The following is a 15,047-nucleotide window of genomic DNA, read 5'->3' on the forward strand; positions in this document are numbered from 1 at the left end:
ACCCACTGCTGCCCAAGAATACATGGTCAAGAAACATCTCGTTGGAGGCAGAAATCACAAGACATCATGGGAAGAGGCTCGTTTGGGTGCATGGCGCATGCAACCACTACATGCATTGTGCATGACGTGCACGACCTCCGTGGTTAGGGACTACTTTAAGGGTGACAGAAAGTGTCAGTAGTCCATGTGGTGGCCGCCGCCACCCTCACCTGACTCACAATTCGGTTAAGCTGGTCTCCATGGGCCTCAGGACATCATACGATGTGATTTTAGGCCAAACAACCTTCGCCAACTCTACCCAACTACTCGAAGGAGTGGCCGGACAATACATGGAGCTACTAGTGACGACGATGGTGAGCTCCTGCCGCTGCAAGCCTCCTGGGTACATGGTTACATGCACCCATCACGCACTGTGCTGGCCATGCACATTCGAGACACTCTTTATGTGCATTGTGCACTTTTAGTGCACAGTTCACGCCCGTCATGCACCCATCACCCACTGTGCATATAGTGCATAGCTCAAGCGTACTTTATGTGCACAATGCATGCCCGGGTACTAGGTTCTTGCCTCTTTTGTTTTTCCAATAACAATATTAATATAAATAAAATATGGAAAGTTGATGACACTTGTCTGAGAGGAAATTTATCTACTCAATCGGAGATGATTTTGTAAGCCGAAAAAACTTCTCCCATTTCTGATCTAGAGGATAAGACGATCCCATGGATGGCACCAACTATTGAGGCATAAAACCACACAACATGCCAGAACGGAAGAAATAGTCATTCGCAGCCCACTTTGGAGACCCAGGCCTCAATCAGTGTCTTGTAAATCCCTCGATACTAGTTTGGGATGTCAACACGGTACTCACACGTACATCCATAGCAATAAAAAGAAAAGAAGTACTAGAAATGTAAGTTGAGAATGAGATACACAGATTTATGTGGTTCAACATAGGGCTACATCCCTGCGTAGTTTGGAGGAAAAATCCACTATGATGAAAGTATTTTACAGTCCTTCATAGTCTCTCATATCTCACAATACAATGGGAGTCTGTGATCCTTTTAGCCTAAAGAAGGTCAAAAAACTGGCTTCTCGCCTCATAAGGTTGAAGAAGATCCTTGCCTGAAGTCACCCCGTCCTCTCCCCTTTCATTCGATTAGATCCCTTTTATTCTGGCTCTCCTAGTGGTAGATGAGAAAATTAACTTTATGTCACTTTCTCCTCTTACGTGTTTGACTTGCTTTCCTTCTTTAACTTTTACTTTAGCTTCCTAAGACACATTTATCATGGATTGGGCTTGGCTCGTCTTGGGCCCAGCTTGACATATTTACCCCCCAACAAAAAGTTCTGTACATTTTAACTAAGGATAAATTTTGCTGGCTTGGAGAGAAATGGAGGATCTAAGGAGACAATTTATATTAAGTACGCACAACCAAAAACAAAGGGAAAAGGGTGGAAGGGGTTTGTGGAATTGCTGTCATTATTGTTTATTTAGAGCTAGTTTATTTACACAAGTGGCAATCTCTCAACCCTTCAGTTCCGAACTTGTAGGAGCAATGCATTAGCTATATTAGGTCGACCATGAGACACCAAGAATTTGGCCGGCCAGCCGGGCAACCGGTACACCTACACGATTTGTCCCTTAAAAGGGAGGAGGTGGAGGCGGAGGCGGCGGAGGGGCAGATGCTATTTCCTCTCTTGGACCTCGGCATTGCAACAAAGTTTCTTGGGACTTTACCTTTTTTTTTTTTTTTTTGGTTTATTTCAAAAATACAAGCCGAAGATCTAGGTGCACCTAGCCTGGTGATCATCAATCTTAACTAGCCATTTCAATTTTGTGTTCCTTTGGTGTTGATCCAAGCTTAGTTCAATTGGTCATCTGTGTTCCTGATCCCTGGAGGCTACCTAGGTGTTAAATGTTGGGTTATTAATGAAATATTCAACATCGTCCTCTGCAACGAAAAAAGTATAGCAGGAGTTGAAGATGGCGACTGGATTCTACGCTCAGGCACCATTTTTCTCCCATTGCAATTCAAGCAGTTTCCTGGTAAGGATGAGTATTAGTTATATAACAGAATATATGAGTTATCCTACATCCACAATTGGTAACAGTACTAATACAAATCGTACAAATCCAGCGAAAACAGGCGTTTTTGAAAGCAAATGCTGTAAGAATCAAGCCTGATACGAATAATTTTTCCATCCTATATGTGCGAGCGTGTGTGTGTGTGTGTTAGTTTTGCAAAATATGGCCAAAATTGTTAAAAATGCTAATTTGTCCACCACTAAATTCTAATAGATAAAATGATTTCATTGAGTTTTGAAAAGTTCAACCATGTCAGAAATTCCATACAAAATATCTAAAGCCCTCCTTCAGCGAAAAATCCTTTTTTCTGCAAAGACAATGGGAAGAGATGTGCTGGAGCACGTCAGAATATGCTTCACTCCATGATCATTGTAATGACCAAAACATATCCTACCACCAGCATGTACCCATTTTCGACTTGTATATTGGAGATGAGACTAGTTCACACGTGAGGAGAGCGTTAAGCATTTGAGACAAGTGGTGGTTTTACAAGAAATTAGTCAAATATCTAGAATCACTTTGTTTTCCATGATCACACAATCTTTGGCTATAAACTGAAGAGGGATCTTGCAAGCACTACGCTTCTGATTAAGTAACTTTTCTTAAAAAAACTGACTAATAGATTACAAGGAAGTAAGGAAATTTGTCACTGTGAAACTAAAGTCTCAGAGCCACATAACAAGCCATGCATTCACATATACTTCTGTACAAATTAAAATTTCTGACCAAAGAAAAGAATTGTTCCTGCAGACAAGAAGCCCAGATGTATCCAAGATTCCAAAGGATTTGGTGGCAGGCATGATGATAGACAACTCAAATGGTTGGGGAGGAAATTTTGTGCAGATGATAGAGCTTCGCAAGAAGATACTAACCTTTCGAGATATCATTGACCTTCCTCCTTGTGATGGTTCGAGCCCCATCCATGAGGTATTCATCTATTTGATTACCCAGTAAAGCAAAAGTAGTACATTTGAAATTGAATTTCATTTCTTTATCCTGTTTTATATATTGTGGCAGTTGGTGATGGGAACTGTAGAGGATCTCCATAATCTGTACCCTAATATTGTTCCGGGAAATCTAAATTCAGAAATGAAAGGAACTTCAATGAATCAGGTTCACATACCCAAAAAAAGGATGAGAAAAGATGGTTATTTAATTATTAGAACTGATTGCATATATAGATCTATAAATAACTCAAGCATGTTTACTTAGGGATTGGCCCAACTACACAATGCATTGAAATCCATTGGAGATTCGTGGGCAAAGAACCACAAGTGGATAAATAATTCTGGAGTTGAGATAGAGGACAACATGGAGAACATCAGTTTGGAGCAACTTGGTAGGGAACCTTTATTTCTGTGAAATCATCACAATGAACTATCATATTGAAAAAAACTGATCAATTTGTTGCATTGAAGGTCGATGTGTACAAGCAAAGCTTGATTACATGACTAACATAGCAAAAGAAATGTTTGATGTGATGGAAGAAGAAGGGGGCAATGGGGGAGGGTTAGAAGGCTCCACTATTGGGGAGGTTCTAAGCAGATCCTATTCAGACAGCAAAACCCTCTGCCCTTCCCCGGATACTCCAACTTCAGTCCCTCCTGAGCTGACATTCGCTATGAGACCTGGTGACTTTGCTGATCTTTCCCCTTCCCGGTCTCTTCTTTTTCCCCTCAGACTTCAGGCAGTTGGGAACTTGATGCCCACAGACATGAAATGCCTGTCATTCAACATGTCACCTAATTTATCCTCTCAAGGCTCCTGCCCAACAACAGGGAAATACAAGGTTGCTGGTGAACAAAATGCAATAATGCAAGAAGTTGCTGAAGAATCACCAGATAATGCAAGTCCTGAGAGGCCAAATGATTCTAAAGCCACGATCATTTCGCCAAAGATCCCAAATTCAAGTTCAAATACGATACCTGTAGCACGAGGCTCAGCAGCAGTACCACCCCCAGATCCACCTCCACTGTCAACTACGCCACCAACACCAACCATTCCACCTTCTAAAGGATCAGCACCACTGCCACCACTGCCACCGCCTCCCATGCCACTGACAAAGGGAGATGCACCACCACCTCCACCTCCACTTGGTGTGGCAAAGGCTCTACGCCCAAAGAAGGCAACTACCAAACTGAAGAGATCAACCCATATGGGCAACATGTATCGAATCCTGAAAGGAAAGGTTGAAGGCTCTGGTTTAAATGACAAAGTTCGAAGGGGAAGTAGAACTCAGATTGGAGCTTCTGCGAGGGGCCAACAGGGAATGGCCGATGCACTAGCTGAGATGACAAAAAGGTCTTTTTCTTTTGATAGCCTCTTAACAATTAAATCACCAATTGCATTAGAACTCAATCATTCATCTAATTTCCTGCCACTAATTTCCTTCTTTGTCTTGTTAGATCAGCATATTTTCAGCAAATTGAAGAAGATGTTCAGAAGCATGCAAAATCAATCATGGATATTAAAACTTCCATTGATTCCTTTCAAACAAAGGACATGGCTGAGCTTATCAAATTTCACAAGCACGTGGAGCTACATTTGGAGCAATTGACTGATGAGACCCAGGTTTTTTCACCCTCTTTTCACGTTTGGATTTATTAAACCTGTCCAATCTTGGCTCCTTGAAACTACTAACATAAAACTCCTTGAATGCAGGTGCTGGCAAGGTTTGAAGGCTTTCCCACAAAGAAGCTCGAATCATTGAGAACTGCTGCAGCACTGTACTTAAAATTGGAAGGAATATCTACTTCACTAGAGAACTGGAAAGTAACCCCTCCATTGGAGCAGCTCCTTGACAAGGTTGATTCCTACTTCAACAAGGTAAACTTTTAGCTCTTATGGATGGAGGAGTCTAAGACCAAAATTTCAGAACTCACTTAGCAATTTAAATGCAAATAGATCAAGGGAGAAGTGGATGCATTAGAAAGAACCAAAGATGAAGATTCTAAGAGACTGCAGAGCCACAATATTCATTTCGACTTCAATATTTTGGTGCGTATTAAAGAAACTATGGTAGATGTTTCTTCAAGCTGCATGGAGTTGGCACTTAAGGTAAATTACTGAACTCACTATATACTCAGTATCTCACCAATCTATAAGTTTATACAAAAGTCCGAATACAATGTTATAATTACTTGGCCTTTTGCTTTAGGAACGGAGAGACGCAAAGTCAGCTGCCAATGCAGAAACTGGGCCTAAAGCCGAAGACAGTTCGAAGGCGCACATAAAGATGCTCTGGAGGGCTTTTCAGCTTGCATTTCGGGTCTACAGCTTTGCAGGTGGACAAGATGATCGGGCGGACACGTTGACTCGGGAGTTAGCGAACGAAATAGAAGCTGATCCACAGCAGGAGTGATCCATGTTAATATAGTTTCCATCAAACAACCATAAAATACGATATATTATCCCTATCCTCTTAGAGCTGCGTGTCGGTTGGGTTATGAAGTGCATGTTGGAAAGTGGCAACACTTTCAGAAGTGTCACTCAAAACCTGATGTACCTATATCTATCTTGAAAATAATAATAACAATAATGAAAGATAAAATAGAAGGAAAAAAAATGTAAGTTGAATCAACCTTATGATCCAAAACTTCTTGGATTAAGTTAGTGCATGTTGGAAACCTGAACGCACCTGGTTTTGCTTAATCGGGTCATGTAGTACTTTATAGTTGCTAATTAAGAACTGAACTATTTAGCAAGACAGCCTAAACATGCTTGCGTGATGCATCAGCTTGCAGGGTATTGTCATTCTAATTTTTTTTTTCTTTTACTTTTTCCTTAAGGGAAAAATAGTTGGACGCAACCAAATGTGGTTTCCGGGCGTGACCATATATAGTAGGTAGGATATGGTCATTTTACGTTGGACAAAATGTCTTTGAAGGTGTACAACATTTATAATCTACTACAATGTATAATTTTTTTGGAAAGGAAATGATTTCATTGATATGCAGGATTACACCATACAAGTTAAATCTTTCGTGGCCATATTTTTTACCTCTGGAGGACCATCCTCGAACCAAAAACAATCACTAACATCAGATATAGCTAGTTTAGCTGCTGTATGAGCAGCTCTGTTTGCAAGTCTGTGAACAAAAATCAGTTGCCAGGATGGATTGCGCACCAAAAACTGCTGCAAGTCCTCTGTCAACTGTCCCAACCATGAATTGTCTTCTTTTTTTGGAATTTACAGCATCTATGATTACTTTGGCATCTCCTTCAAAGATAACGTGACACATTCCTAGCTCGAGGCATAAACTCATTGCTCTATGAAGAGCTTCTCCTTCAGCTTGAAAGACTGAATGAATGTTGTCCCTTGAGGCTGTCAAACAGGTTTTTAAACTACCTGCATGGTCTCCAATAACTATCCCCATCCCCATTCTACCGTTGATCTTATCAAATGCTGCATCAAAATTAACTTTAACAAAAGGCCGGTTAGGGGGCTTCCAGGTTGGAATCAGACTGCTGCTCGCACTACCTTCAGCTAGACTCCTGATGACTGTATTGTACTCTATGAACAAAGAGAGCTCAGACTGAGCCCTTGCTGTGACTGTGCTTGGTTTCGAAAATTGATTTTGGAAGATGAATGCATTCCTCCTGGCCCATAGGTGATACATTAGGAATGAGGCCAATTCAAGACTCTCCTTATTAAGAAGAGTAGCCATCTCTGTCCATAAAAGCTGAAAATCAGAATAATGTCTTCTCCATTTGCTGAAAATGCTAGTTTCCCCTCCCCACACATCTGCAACAACAATACATACCCAGATTGCGTGCACAGAGGTCTCCACCTCTCTTGTGCAGATTGGACAGAAATTGTTATCAACAATTTGTTTCCTGAAAAGGTTATCTTTGGTAGGGAGGATATTATTTAAGCATTTCCAAATAAACAATTTTACCTTGTCAGGGACTTCTAAAAGCCAGAGATCCTTCCACCATTCAGATTTCCCCCCCCCCCCCCCCTCTTTTGAGCCTTCACCCAGGTGTCTCCCCTTGAGTGTAGTTGCTAGAAAGTAAGCACTCTTGATCGAGAAGGTTCCTTTTTTTGAGCCTGCCCAAATTCATTTGTCACATGTGCCTCTATTGCTTATAGGTATGGAAAGAATGCACTTAGCTTCCTCTTCCTTAAAAACTGCTGCCACCAAATCTTTTTTCCAGGATCTATTATCATCATCAATTAAAACTTGCACACTAGAGTCTAAACCCAAGGTATTTGGAGGAGTTTGAATCTGGTATGTCATTGGTCTAGGGAGCCACTTATCCTTCCAGATTTTTATGCTAGCTCCATTACCTACCATCCAGACAGTTCATTCCTTCAACAGATCCACGCTGGACCAAAGACTTCTCCAGAAGAAAGAATATGACGAGCCTTTCAATTTAGCCTCCAATAAATCACAATTCTGAAAGTATTTCTGTTTGAACACTCTGGAAACCAGCGACTGAGGTTCCTTAATCAGCCTCCAAGCTTGCTTGGCCAGAAGGGCTTTATTAAAGCAACTGAGATCCCTAAAACCCATACCACCTTCGTTCTTTACCAAGCCCAGAGAGCTCCATGATTTCCAGTGAATGCCTCTTCCTTCCCCTTTATGGTGCCACCAGAACCTAGCCAAAAGGGCCTCGATTTCTTTTAGTAACAGTACAGGCAATTTGAAAATGCTCATTGTGTAAGCTGGAATGGCTTGCAACACACACTTTATAAGAATTTCTTTCCCTGCGAAGGACAAAAGTTTAGTCTTCCAGCTATTGATCCGTCTCCAAATCTTATCCTTTAGGCTGCTAAAGGTCTCATACTTTGATCTCCCAACCAGAGTTGGGAGGCCAAGGTACTTGTTGTAGTCATTATTTCTTGAACCATTTACTTGCTGAAGAATGAAGTCCCTTGTTTCCTCTTTTGTATTCGTACTGAAGAAAACACTTGTCTTTTCTTTGTTTAAAGTTTGCCCTAATGCCTCCTCGTATTGCAGCAAAAGATTATAGATTAAATACTACTCAGCTAGCATTGCTCTACAAAAAATAACACAATCGTTAGCAAAGAGTTTTCAGTTGATTATGCGCTTTTTTTGGCATAAAGAACAAAATGAGCTTTTAATTGGCATAAAGAGCAATGAGTTTTCAGTTGATTATGCTCTTTTTTTGTTTCCATACTGAATTATAGCAAGTCAGTTGTGGAATATCTCAATTGCATTCTTTAATTATGCATTCTAAGAGCTTTCTTATTTTTGGCATTAGCTTCTATTCCAGTTTTCTATTAGAATCTCCACTTAAGTTTAAAGAATTGTTTTTGAAGCCTCGGGCATGTGATCTTTTTTCCATTTTTCAGGTTGAAGTTGAACAGCTAGCTAATTAAAAATGAAAGCATAGCAGCCGTGTATGAATTGTTGGATCATTTCTGTGAATTCATCCTCATCTATCTTTCTTATGTCCAAAGAAACAAGTATGAGACTACACATAAACAATCTCTTTTCCAAGCTACAAACATTAAAGATCTTTTATTTTTCCCCTATTTCTTTTGCTATTGTTCTGTGGTTTTAAAACAAGGATCTCTGATTGTACTTCGGCTGATTCAGGGATTGTCAAATGATATTAATGAAGCAGTTTCAAGTCTTATACTTGCCTCTGCAAGATGTGGGGATCTACCCGAGGTTTAGGTGATCCAAAAGCTCTTTGGAGAGCGTGTTATGGCCAGAGATTTGCATTATTATTATTATTATTTTGCTGAACAATCTCCTTAGAATCTTGTGAATCGTGAGGTTAATAATTTATGCCAATTTGAAACATTGATGATGGTTTTTTCACTAAAGACTGAACAATAGCCAGAAGGAAGGAGGGGTTTGTTTGATATAGGGACAAGCTTTGTTTCTTGAGTTCCAGAGTTCTAGAGAACAATATTCAAGTCATAATTATTGTGAACACAAACGAGACCGTTGCAAGAACCTGCAATGTAAACCTTTCGTTGATAATCGTTCGTATTACAAATTAGAGGTAGACTTTGTGTGCGGAATACCTGGAGAGTTTCATAAGAAAGCCTAGAGGCAACAAAATCTAAGGTGGTTCTATCACGCCGATTAACAAGAAGAAGGGCATTCTTGGTCTTGTTGGAAGGGGATCGGGCGTGAAGTTGGTGTTTATAGACGAAATTTTAACCAGAAATGAGAGCATTCCAGGATTTGGAGACACGCTTGAATTGCATGAGAGAAATGAATGATAGCCATAGCAGAATCTCTTGCAGCAATCCATCAGGGAGTTTGACCTCCATCATCAAAATGGTTTCATTATTACAGAGTAATAAGAGGAAAAGAAAATGATGATTACAATGATGTCTACAACAAACAAAATCTAAAACTATAGATAAAGGAGAAACTCTCCCTTATGTCAGGGCAGATGATGTGAAGCATAGTTTGGTGGATGAAATATCCAGGGAATGCTGCCTGAAACCAGAGGTTTTAGCACTTGAATACTAGACTGAATGGAAAATCCAGCAGGTGATAATACTATGTGCTTAAATCAATATGTTTTTTTTTTCTAAAAAAAATCATGATGCTCTTACCAATTCCAATTCATGGACTTCCTTTTCTTACCATGCACCTACAAGTGAATGAAAATACTGTCATGTATTGGAAACGGATGCTCAAACTTATTATGACACAACCAATGGACCTGAAATGCAAACTTCAGATGTTGGAGAGATTTTGACAGAACGGTACAACTTACTCAATAAACAAGATTTTGATACATCTACTACTTTTACTGGTTCTTCTAATGTTGAGTCTACTAGTTCTTCAATTGTTCAGCAATCATCCTCCCAAACGTAGTAAAATGTCCTATGCCTGAAAAAAGAGAGAAAGTGGAAAAAACCTAGCTAAAGTCACCATATAAATACACAATTCCTGGTTTAGAACTCAAGTGAAAACTCCTAAAACATCTTCTTCAAAGAGTTTGCCTCAGAGGAAGCTACAGTTTATCTGGATGATATCGAGGAGTTTCACTCCACCAAAAATGATGGAGATTGTCGAGAGCAAAGACAATTTAAGTTCAAAACATCTGTTCCTCCTAGGGGCGGTGAAAAAATGGGAATCAATTGTGATCAAAGTAATGTGGGTCATTACAAATCATTGAGTGAGAAGTCAGGCTCGAGAAGATGCAGAAAGAGTGAGAAGGCACCTGGAAAAAGATTGAGGAGATCAATGTCTCAGGACAAACAAAGTCCGAACAACATTGAATGTGTAATATTGTATTGTGACAAGCCGTGCAGGAGTTAAAGTAATCATCCTAGGAAGCATCAGAAGAAGACTCCAGCAGTAAGAAGGCATCAATCATTTTATGATCCAAAGGGACTGGAGAAAACCTTCTGCTTGGACTTGGGTAATAACATCCGTCTTTAACCTTGAGATGGAAAACAACAGGTTGAGACATTCATTTTCTTTTTTGCTCTTGTGGTGAGAAAGACTTGGGCAACCATGAGTTTTTAGCATTGAAGCAAAAGGGAGGGATCAAAACTTTGGTAGTCTTCCCAACCATGTTCATCCCAAGTTGCTTGACTATGATGTTGTAGCCAGCTAGGTTTCTTGCTCTCAAGAAAGAGCATCTACAAAACATGAAGGGTTGTGGCAACATAAGACAACTCCCAGACCACATAGTTGTTTGAAATGTATGGCTCTCTATAAGGTCTTGTAACAATTCTGTTTTGTTACTTCCAAGAGATCCTCCTTGATTTTTTCTTGTAAAATGTTTATCAGCTGTTTCATTACTCGATATGTATATGAAATTTAGGAGATAGTTTTAAAGTTGTTCTTGATCAGCACCGTTCATTTCAAAATTTAAAAATGGATAAGATTTTCCTTTAAATCATTATCATTTTATTTATTAAGGTTTGATACTCAAATAGACTATGTGATTTGGCCATTAGATTGATTACTCCTTGACTTCTCAATTTTAGACTTCTTGTACTACTCTCAACTTCGATCATTTTTATCCTTCCGCTACACATCCGTTAGACCCACAAACGGGACCGTGCAACGTAGCTCATAAGCCACATCATCCGCCAATAAAAATGCACCTATCTCGTATTGAGTGTTTTGTTAGAAATGTTATCAAAATAATTAATTATATATTATATTTATTATTATTAATATTTTGGGGTTTGCTTAGGAAGTTATGAATTATTTTGAAAAGAAAGAAGTTATGAAAATTTTATAAGGCTTATAATATTTTTGGTCCATATATGTAATGTAAGCCATTTAGTGGTATTGAAGCCCTTGGGGGGCTGGGGTTTGAATTTCCCAATGGCAAGAAGGGGTTTTATTGACTTATTGAGAGAATAGGCTCCACATGGGCTTAAGCGTTTGGCCCAGTCAGCACAAGGCACAACTCACAGCAGCAGCCCAAGGTACAACGCGGAGCGGGGCATGCAGCCCAGCAAGCCAAAGTGCAAGGCGTTGCAACGTATGGGAAAAAATAAAGAGAAATAATATTTACAGTTATGTGTTGCACAAGTGCCGCATACTTCTTTTGAAAAAAAGTAAGTAAATATGGGATTCATATGAAAAAATTAATTTTTTAATAGAGGACCTCACTATTTTTGAAAAGGAGTGTGCAACGCTTAAACAACCCATGACTGTATCTAGTATTACTCAAAAATAAATCTCTAATGCGTAATTGCAGTGTTTTGAATTGGTACCAACCTGTTCCAGGAGAAACAAGGACCATTGGACCAAGTCCAAGTGTTGTGTCTTATGGCAAAAGAAACAATATATACCTATTTAGAACAGTTTTCAAAAAAAAAAAAAAAAAAGTAATAACTAGACCCCTTGACTATAAAAGAAAAGTAATATATACCCATTCGTTCGCATCTTTTGGTCATCTATAAATAGACCCCTTGACTTGCCAATTGAGGATCTTCAAAGCCAATTTCGAAATTCTCTCTCTCTTCTAAATATATCATTTCTTCAAAACTTGTTATTAGAATTTGTTAGTTCTCAAGAGAACGTATTTCTAATCTCTTGGTTAAATAGTAAAATATAAAGATATTCGGTATCTAATTTCTGTTGTTAAACAAACAGACTTGTTCTGAGTTTCATTGTATCTTGAAGGTAAATTCGCTTGTAACTCGTGTGTATACCATTATTGGTGGGGGCGAATATTGTTTTAAGAAAAACGACATTGTAAGGCAGCTTGAAGTAAACTCTTTTCTCTCACTATTTTCTCTTTTGCAGAGCCCCTTTCCACAAACATGTTTAACCCTATTTTTAATGAGCAATACTATTTTTCTATCTTATATTTTTTTCATCTCTAGCCACACTTAATGATGTGATGCATGTTAGTTGATTTCATATATCAACAACATTTCCCATTCTTTTGGTGGTTATCTAGAAGATTGATTATTTTCCTGACTAAAGTCTGATATCACACTACAACAAAATTGGCGTTTTCCCACAAACTTTTTTTCCAAGCCAAACCATGGTGGGAAATAGTTCCATTATCACACTAAGATTGTGTGTGAAAAATGAATGGACCTGTTGCAACGACATGCCAAGCGACGAGCGAGATTTCATGGAGAAATCGATCAGAAGTGCCAAATGCCTAGATTTGAGGCAAGCATTGATCAGCCAAGGCAGTCTCTGGTTTTTGTATCTAGTGGGCACTGATCGAGCCAACACAGAAGTTGGGTCTTTACGAGATTTTGCCTAAATTTGATGCAACATTTAGCTTCCCCTTGGACTTATTGTACTCTTTTTATGATATAATATTTAGGTCTTCAATGCCAATTATGTGATCCATTATTTCTTTGATTTCTCCAAACATTTCCTAGTCCTTTACAGCTTGATCCCTTTCCAACCTAGTTGATAAGTTAGGTGCATGCTTCGATCTTAGGGTTTTGACTTTTTATATAATCCACCAAAACTGACTTTACTCCCCCTATTGTTCTCTTTTAAATTGTGGGAAGCTCTCGAACTATTAAAATCACGTTTCCATTAAAAATAATGAATATTAATTTAGTAGTTGTAGTTGTTTTTGCTTCACCATATTTAATTTCATGCATTCAGCTTGAACCTATCTAGGTACGTACGTACTACTGTCGATCGATCGCCTTGATATATACTAGAATTGGGCTTCAGTAATACATAGCAGGCTGACACATTAACACAGAAGTACTGCATGGAAATTAAGATCAGGGCAACCACTAATGTTATATATAGTATATACACGCATGCATGCATATTCATCGTCAAGCTAGCCCCATCAAAGCTTAAAGTACTAGTAATTTGGACAGGCCTCCCAAAACTTTTTCTTTTTCATTTTAATTTAGGGTATTCGATTATATATATTCTCTAATTGATTATTATAATTCTGACTGCCCCTTCCTAAAACGTATAGATATTTTAGATTTCCCTCGGCCTGCACATAGGAGTAAAAAAAAAAAAAGGGTGGGAGAAACTGTATAGGCAGTAGTAGTGATCATAGATATCCAGGAAAACGTCTATTTAACGCACTACTCAAATTAATCTTGTAGATACGGGAAGCATGTGGACCATCTTGATCATTAAAACATATATTATATATTATATAAACGTTAAAAGACAGTGGGAATATTGGAGTTTTTATAATTGCTAGCCATTGTGATGAATGGGACAGCGAAGATGCGTACCTTGTTAAATCAATATGTCAACGCAGACTTTCACGTGCCAATTAGGGGTTGACTTTAATCAACATGTCATTATTCACGATCCAGTTTCATAGCTCAATTTACTTCGAGGAAAACTATGTCGATTCAACCAATCGTACCACAACGTTACACGTCATACATACATTCATATATAATAATAGATATATATAGTAGTAGTGTCGTGTTTTGCAGACGTGTATATATATACGTGGTGAAGCTAAATTGGAGGCTAGCAAAGTATTGGAAAAGAATAGAATAATTTTACCAGATGGGTTAATATTGTTTGTAATATATAGGTTTCTTCCTGATGATGCTTATATCCACTACATATATATATATATATATATATATATATATATATAATGAAGTATGTGATGCAAAGCCAATATTAATTCCGTGTGCTTACCACCAATTAATTTATATATCAATGGTGCGTGGTTATACGTAGTGTAAGTGTACGTGTAAGTAAGTTTTGAATACGATAATGAAACGTGACCTAATTTATTAAATAAATATCCTAACATGATATGTATGCATGCGTGATTGGTTTAACAAAGATATATATATATATATATATATATATATATAATTAAAACGGGTCAGACTCTTGTAACTATCCAGTTTAGGTCAGTGAATTATTAATGATTTATAAGATATATATAATGGGAATTAGCTGCTTATAATATTGTTTGTCCTTAGTTTGTGTGCGCCATGTCATGTGCGCACATTGCGTTGACCTATATGCATTTTATTGCATGTTATAAATGGTCAATGGGGGGATACTGATCCCTTTAATTCTCAAGATGGAAAATTCGTGAGAAATCTGCGATCGATAGAACTTCTGCTTTGATCTATCAGATTCCACTTTGTTTGATCTTTCTTTCTGGTTTTGTCGGTTTTGTTGTATGTAATTCATAAACTTTTTCGAAGTTTAGGCAGCCAGGTTCAAATAGAATAGCTAATTAAGCACGAAATATTTAAAGATGGAAAATAAGAATGATATATATATATTATATACATATATATACACTACAATAGAAGTGGTTTTTTGGGACCAAAATTTTCATCTCAAAAAATTATCATTTCGTCCCTAAATATTACTTAAGACGAAAAAAAATCGTCTCAAAGTCATTCCAATAACAGTGTCCCAAAAAGTATTTTAGGAAGAAAATATCAATTGCGTTCCAAAAAATATATTTCGGGAGGGATGAACTTGAGCAAAACCGTTCGATCGCGTTCGAACCGAATAGTTTTATGGAATGATTGAATTTCATCCCAGAATCACGTTCGAATGGTAC

General features: G+C 38.3%; 3 protein-coding genes and 1 long non-coding RNA gene across 6 annotated transcripts; 1 reads left to right on the plus strand and 3 right to left on the minus strand.

The window, feature by feature from the left end:
- The first annotated feature begins 1,433 nt into the window (after nt 1-1,433).
- Nucleotides 1,434-6,013, plus strand: LOC121248879 (uncharacterized protein At4g04980-like). 2 transcript variants are annotated; one of them, XM_041147489.1, is made up of 10 exons: nt 1,434-1,804; nt 1,911-2,048; nt 2,838-3,014; nt 3,105-3,200; nt 3,300-3,426; nt 3,506-4,388; nt 4,493-4,658; nt 4,749-4,913; nt 4,992-5,144; nt 5,245-6,013. In XM_041147489.1, the coding sequence occupies exons 2-10, from the start codon at nt 1,986-1,988 to the stop codon at nt 5,446-5,448; spliced, it is 2,034 nt and encodes a 677-aa protein (XP_041003423.1). In that variant the 5' UTR covers nt 1,434-1,804; nt 1,911-1,985; the 3' UTR covers nt 5,449-6,013. The 2 variants fall into 2 exon arrangements, with proteins under 2 accessions (XP_041003423.1, XP_041003424.1); XM_041147490.1 differs by having other exon boundaries at nt 1,435-2,048; nt 3,506-3,883; nt 3,917-4,388.
- A 129-nt stretch (nt 6,014-6,142) lies between these two features.
- Nucleotides 6,143-6,754, minus strand: LOC121249359. Its single transcript, XM_041148071.1, has one exon. The coding sequence runs from the start codon at nt 6,752-6,754 to the stop codon at nt 6,143-6,145; it is 612 nt and encodes a 203-aa protein (XP_041004005.1).
- A 639-nt stretch (nt 6,755-7,393) lies between these two features.
- On the minus strand, nt 7,394-7,747 carry LOC121249360 (uncharacterized mitochondrial protein AtMg00310-like). The gene has a single exon (XM_041148072.1). It carries the CDS (start codon nt 7,745-7,747, stop codon nt 7,394-7,396), a length of 354 nt encoding a protein of 117 aa, XP_041004006.1.
- A 1,034-nt stretch (nt 7,748-8,781) lies between these two features.
- On the minus strand, nt 8,782-10,455 carry LOC121248880. 2 transcript variants are annotated; one of them, XR_005937535.1, is made up of 3 exons: nt 10,248-10,455; nt 10,078-10,136; nt 8,782-9,913 (listed from the first exon to the last, which is right to left on the minus strand). It is a non-coding gene; the product is annotated as an uncharacterized LOC121248880 (long non-coding RNA). The 2 variants fall into 2 exon arrangements; XR_005937534.1 differs by lacking the exon at nt 10,248-10,455 and having other exon boundaries at nt 10,078-10,230.
- Between the last annotated feature and the right edge of the window lie 4,592 nt (nt 10,456-15,047).

This window comes from Juglans microcarpa x Juglans regia, chromosome 2D (assembly GCF_004785595.1).
Source record: "Juglans microcarpa x Juglans regia isolate MS1-56 chromosome 2D, Jm3101_v1.0, whole genome shotgun sequence".
NCBI classification, from domain to species: domain Eukaryota; kingdom Viridiplantae; phylum Streptophyta; class Magnoliopsida; order Fagales; family Juglandaceae; genus Juglans; species Juglans microcarpa x Juglans regia.

Coding starts and splice junctions, on each gene's coding strand:
- LOC121248879 (XM_041147489.1), top strand. CDS start 1,986: ATGGCGACTGGATTCTACGCTCAGGCACCATTTTTCTCCCATTGCAAT. Junction 3,427..3,505: donor CATCAGTTTGGAGCAACTTG/GTAGGGAACCTT, acceptor GTTGCATTGAAG/GTCGATGTGTACAAGCAAAG. Junction 4,914..4,991: donor TTGATTCCTACTTCAACAAG/GTAAACTTTTAG, acceptor AAATGCAAATAG/ATCAAGGGAGAAGTGGATGC.
- LOC121249359 (XM_041148071.1), bottom strand. CDS start 6,754: ATGGCTACTCTTCTTAATAAGGAGAGTCTTGAATTGGCCTCATTCCTA.
- LOC121249360 (XM_041148072.1), bottom strand. CDS start 7,747: ATGAGCATTTTCAAATTGCCTGTACTGTTACTAAAAGAAATCGAGGCC.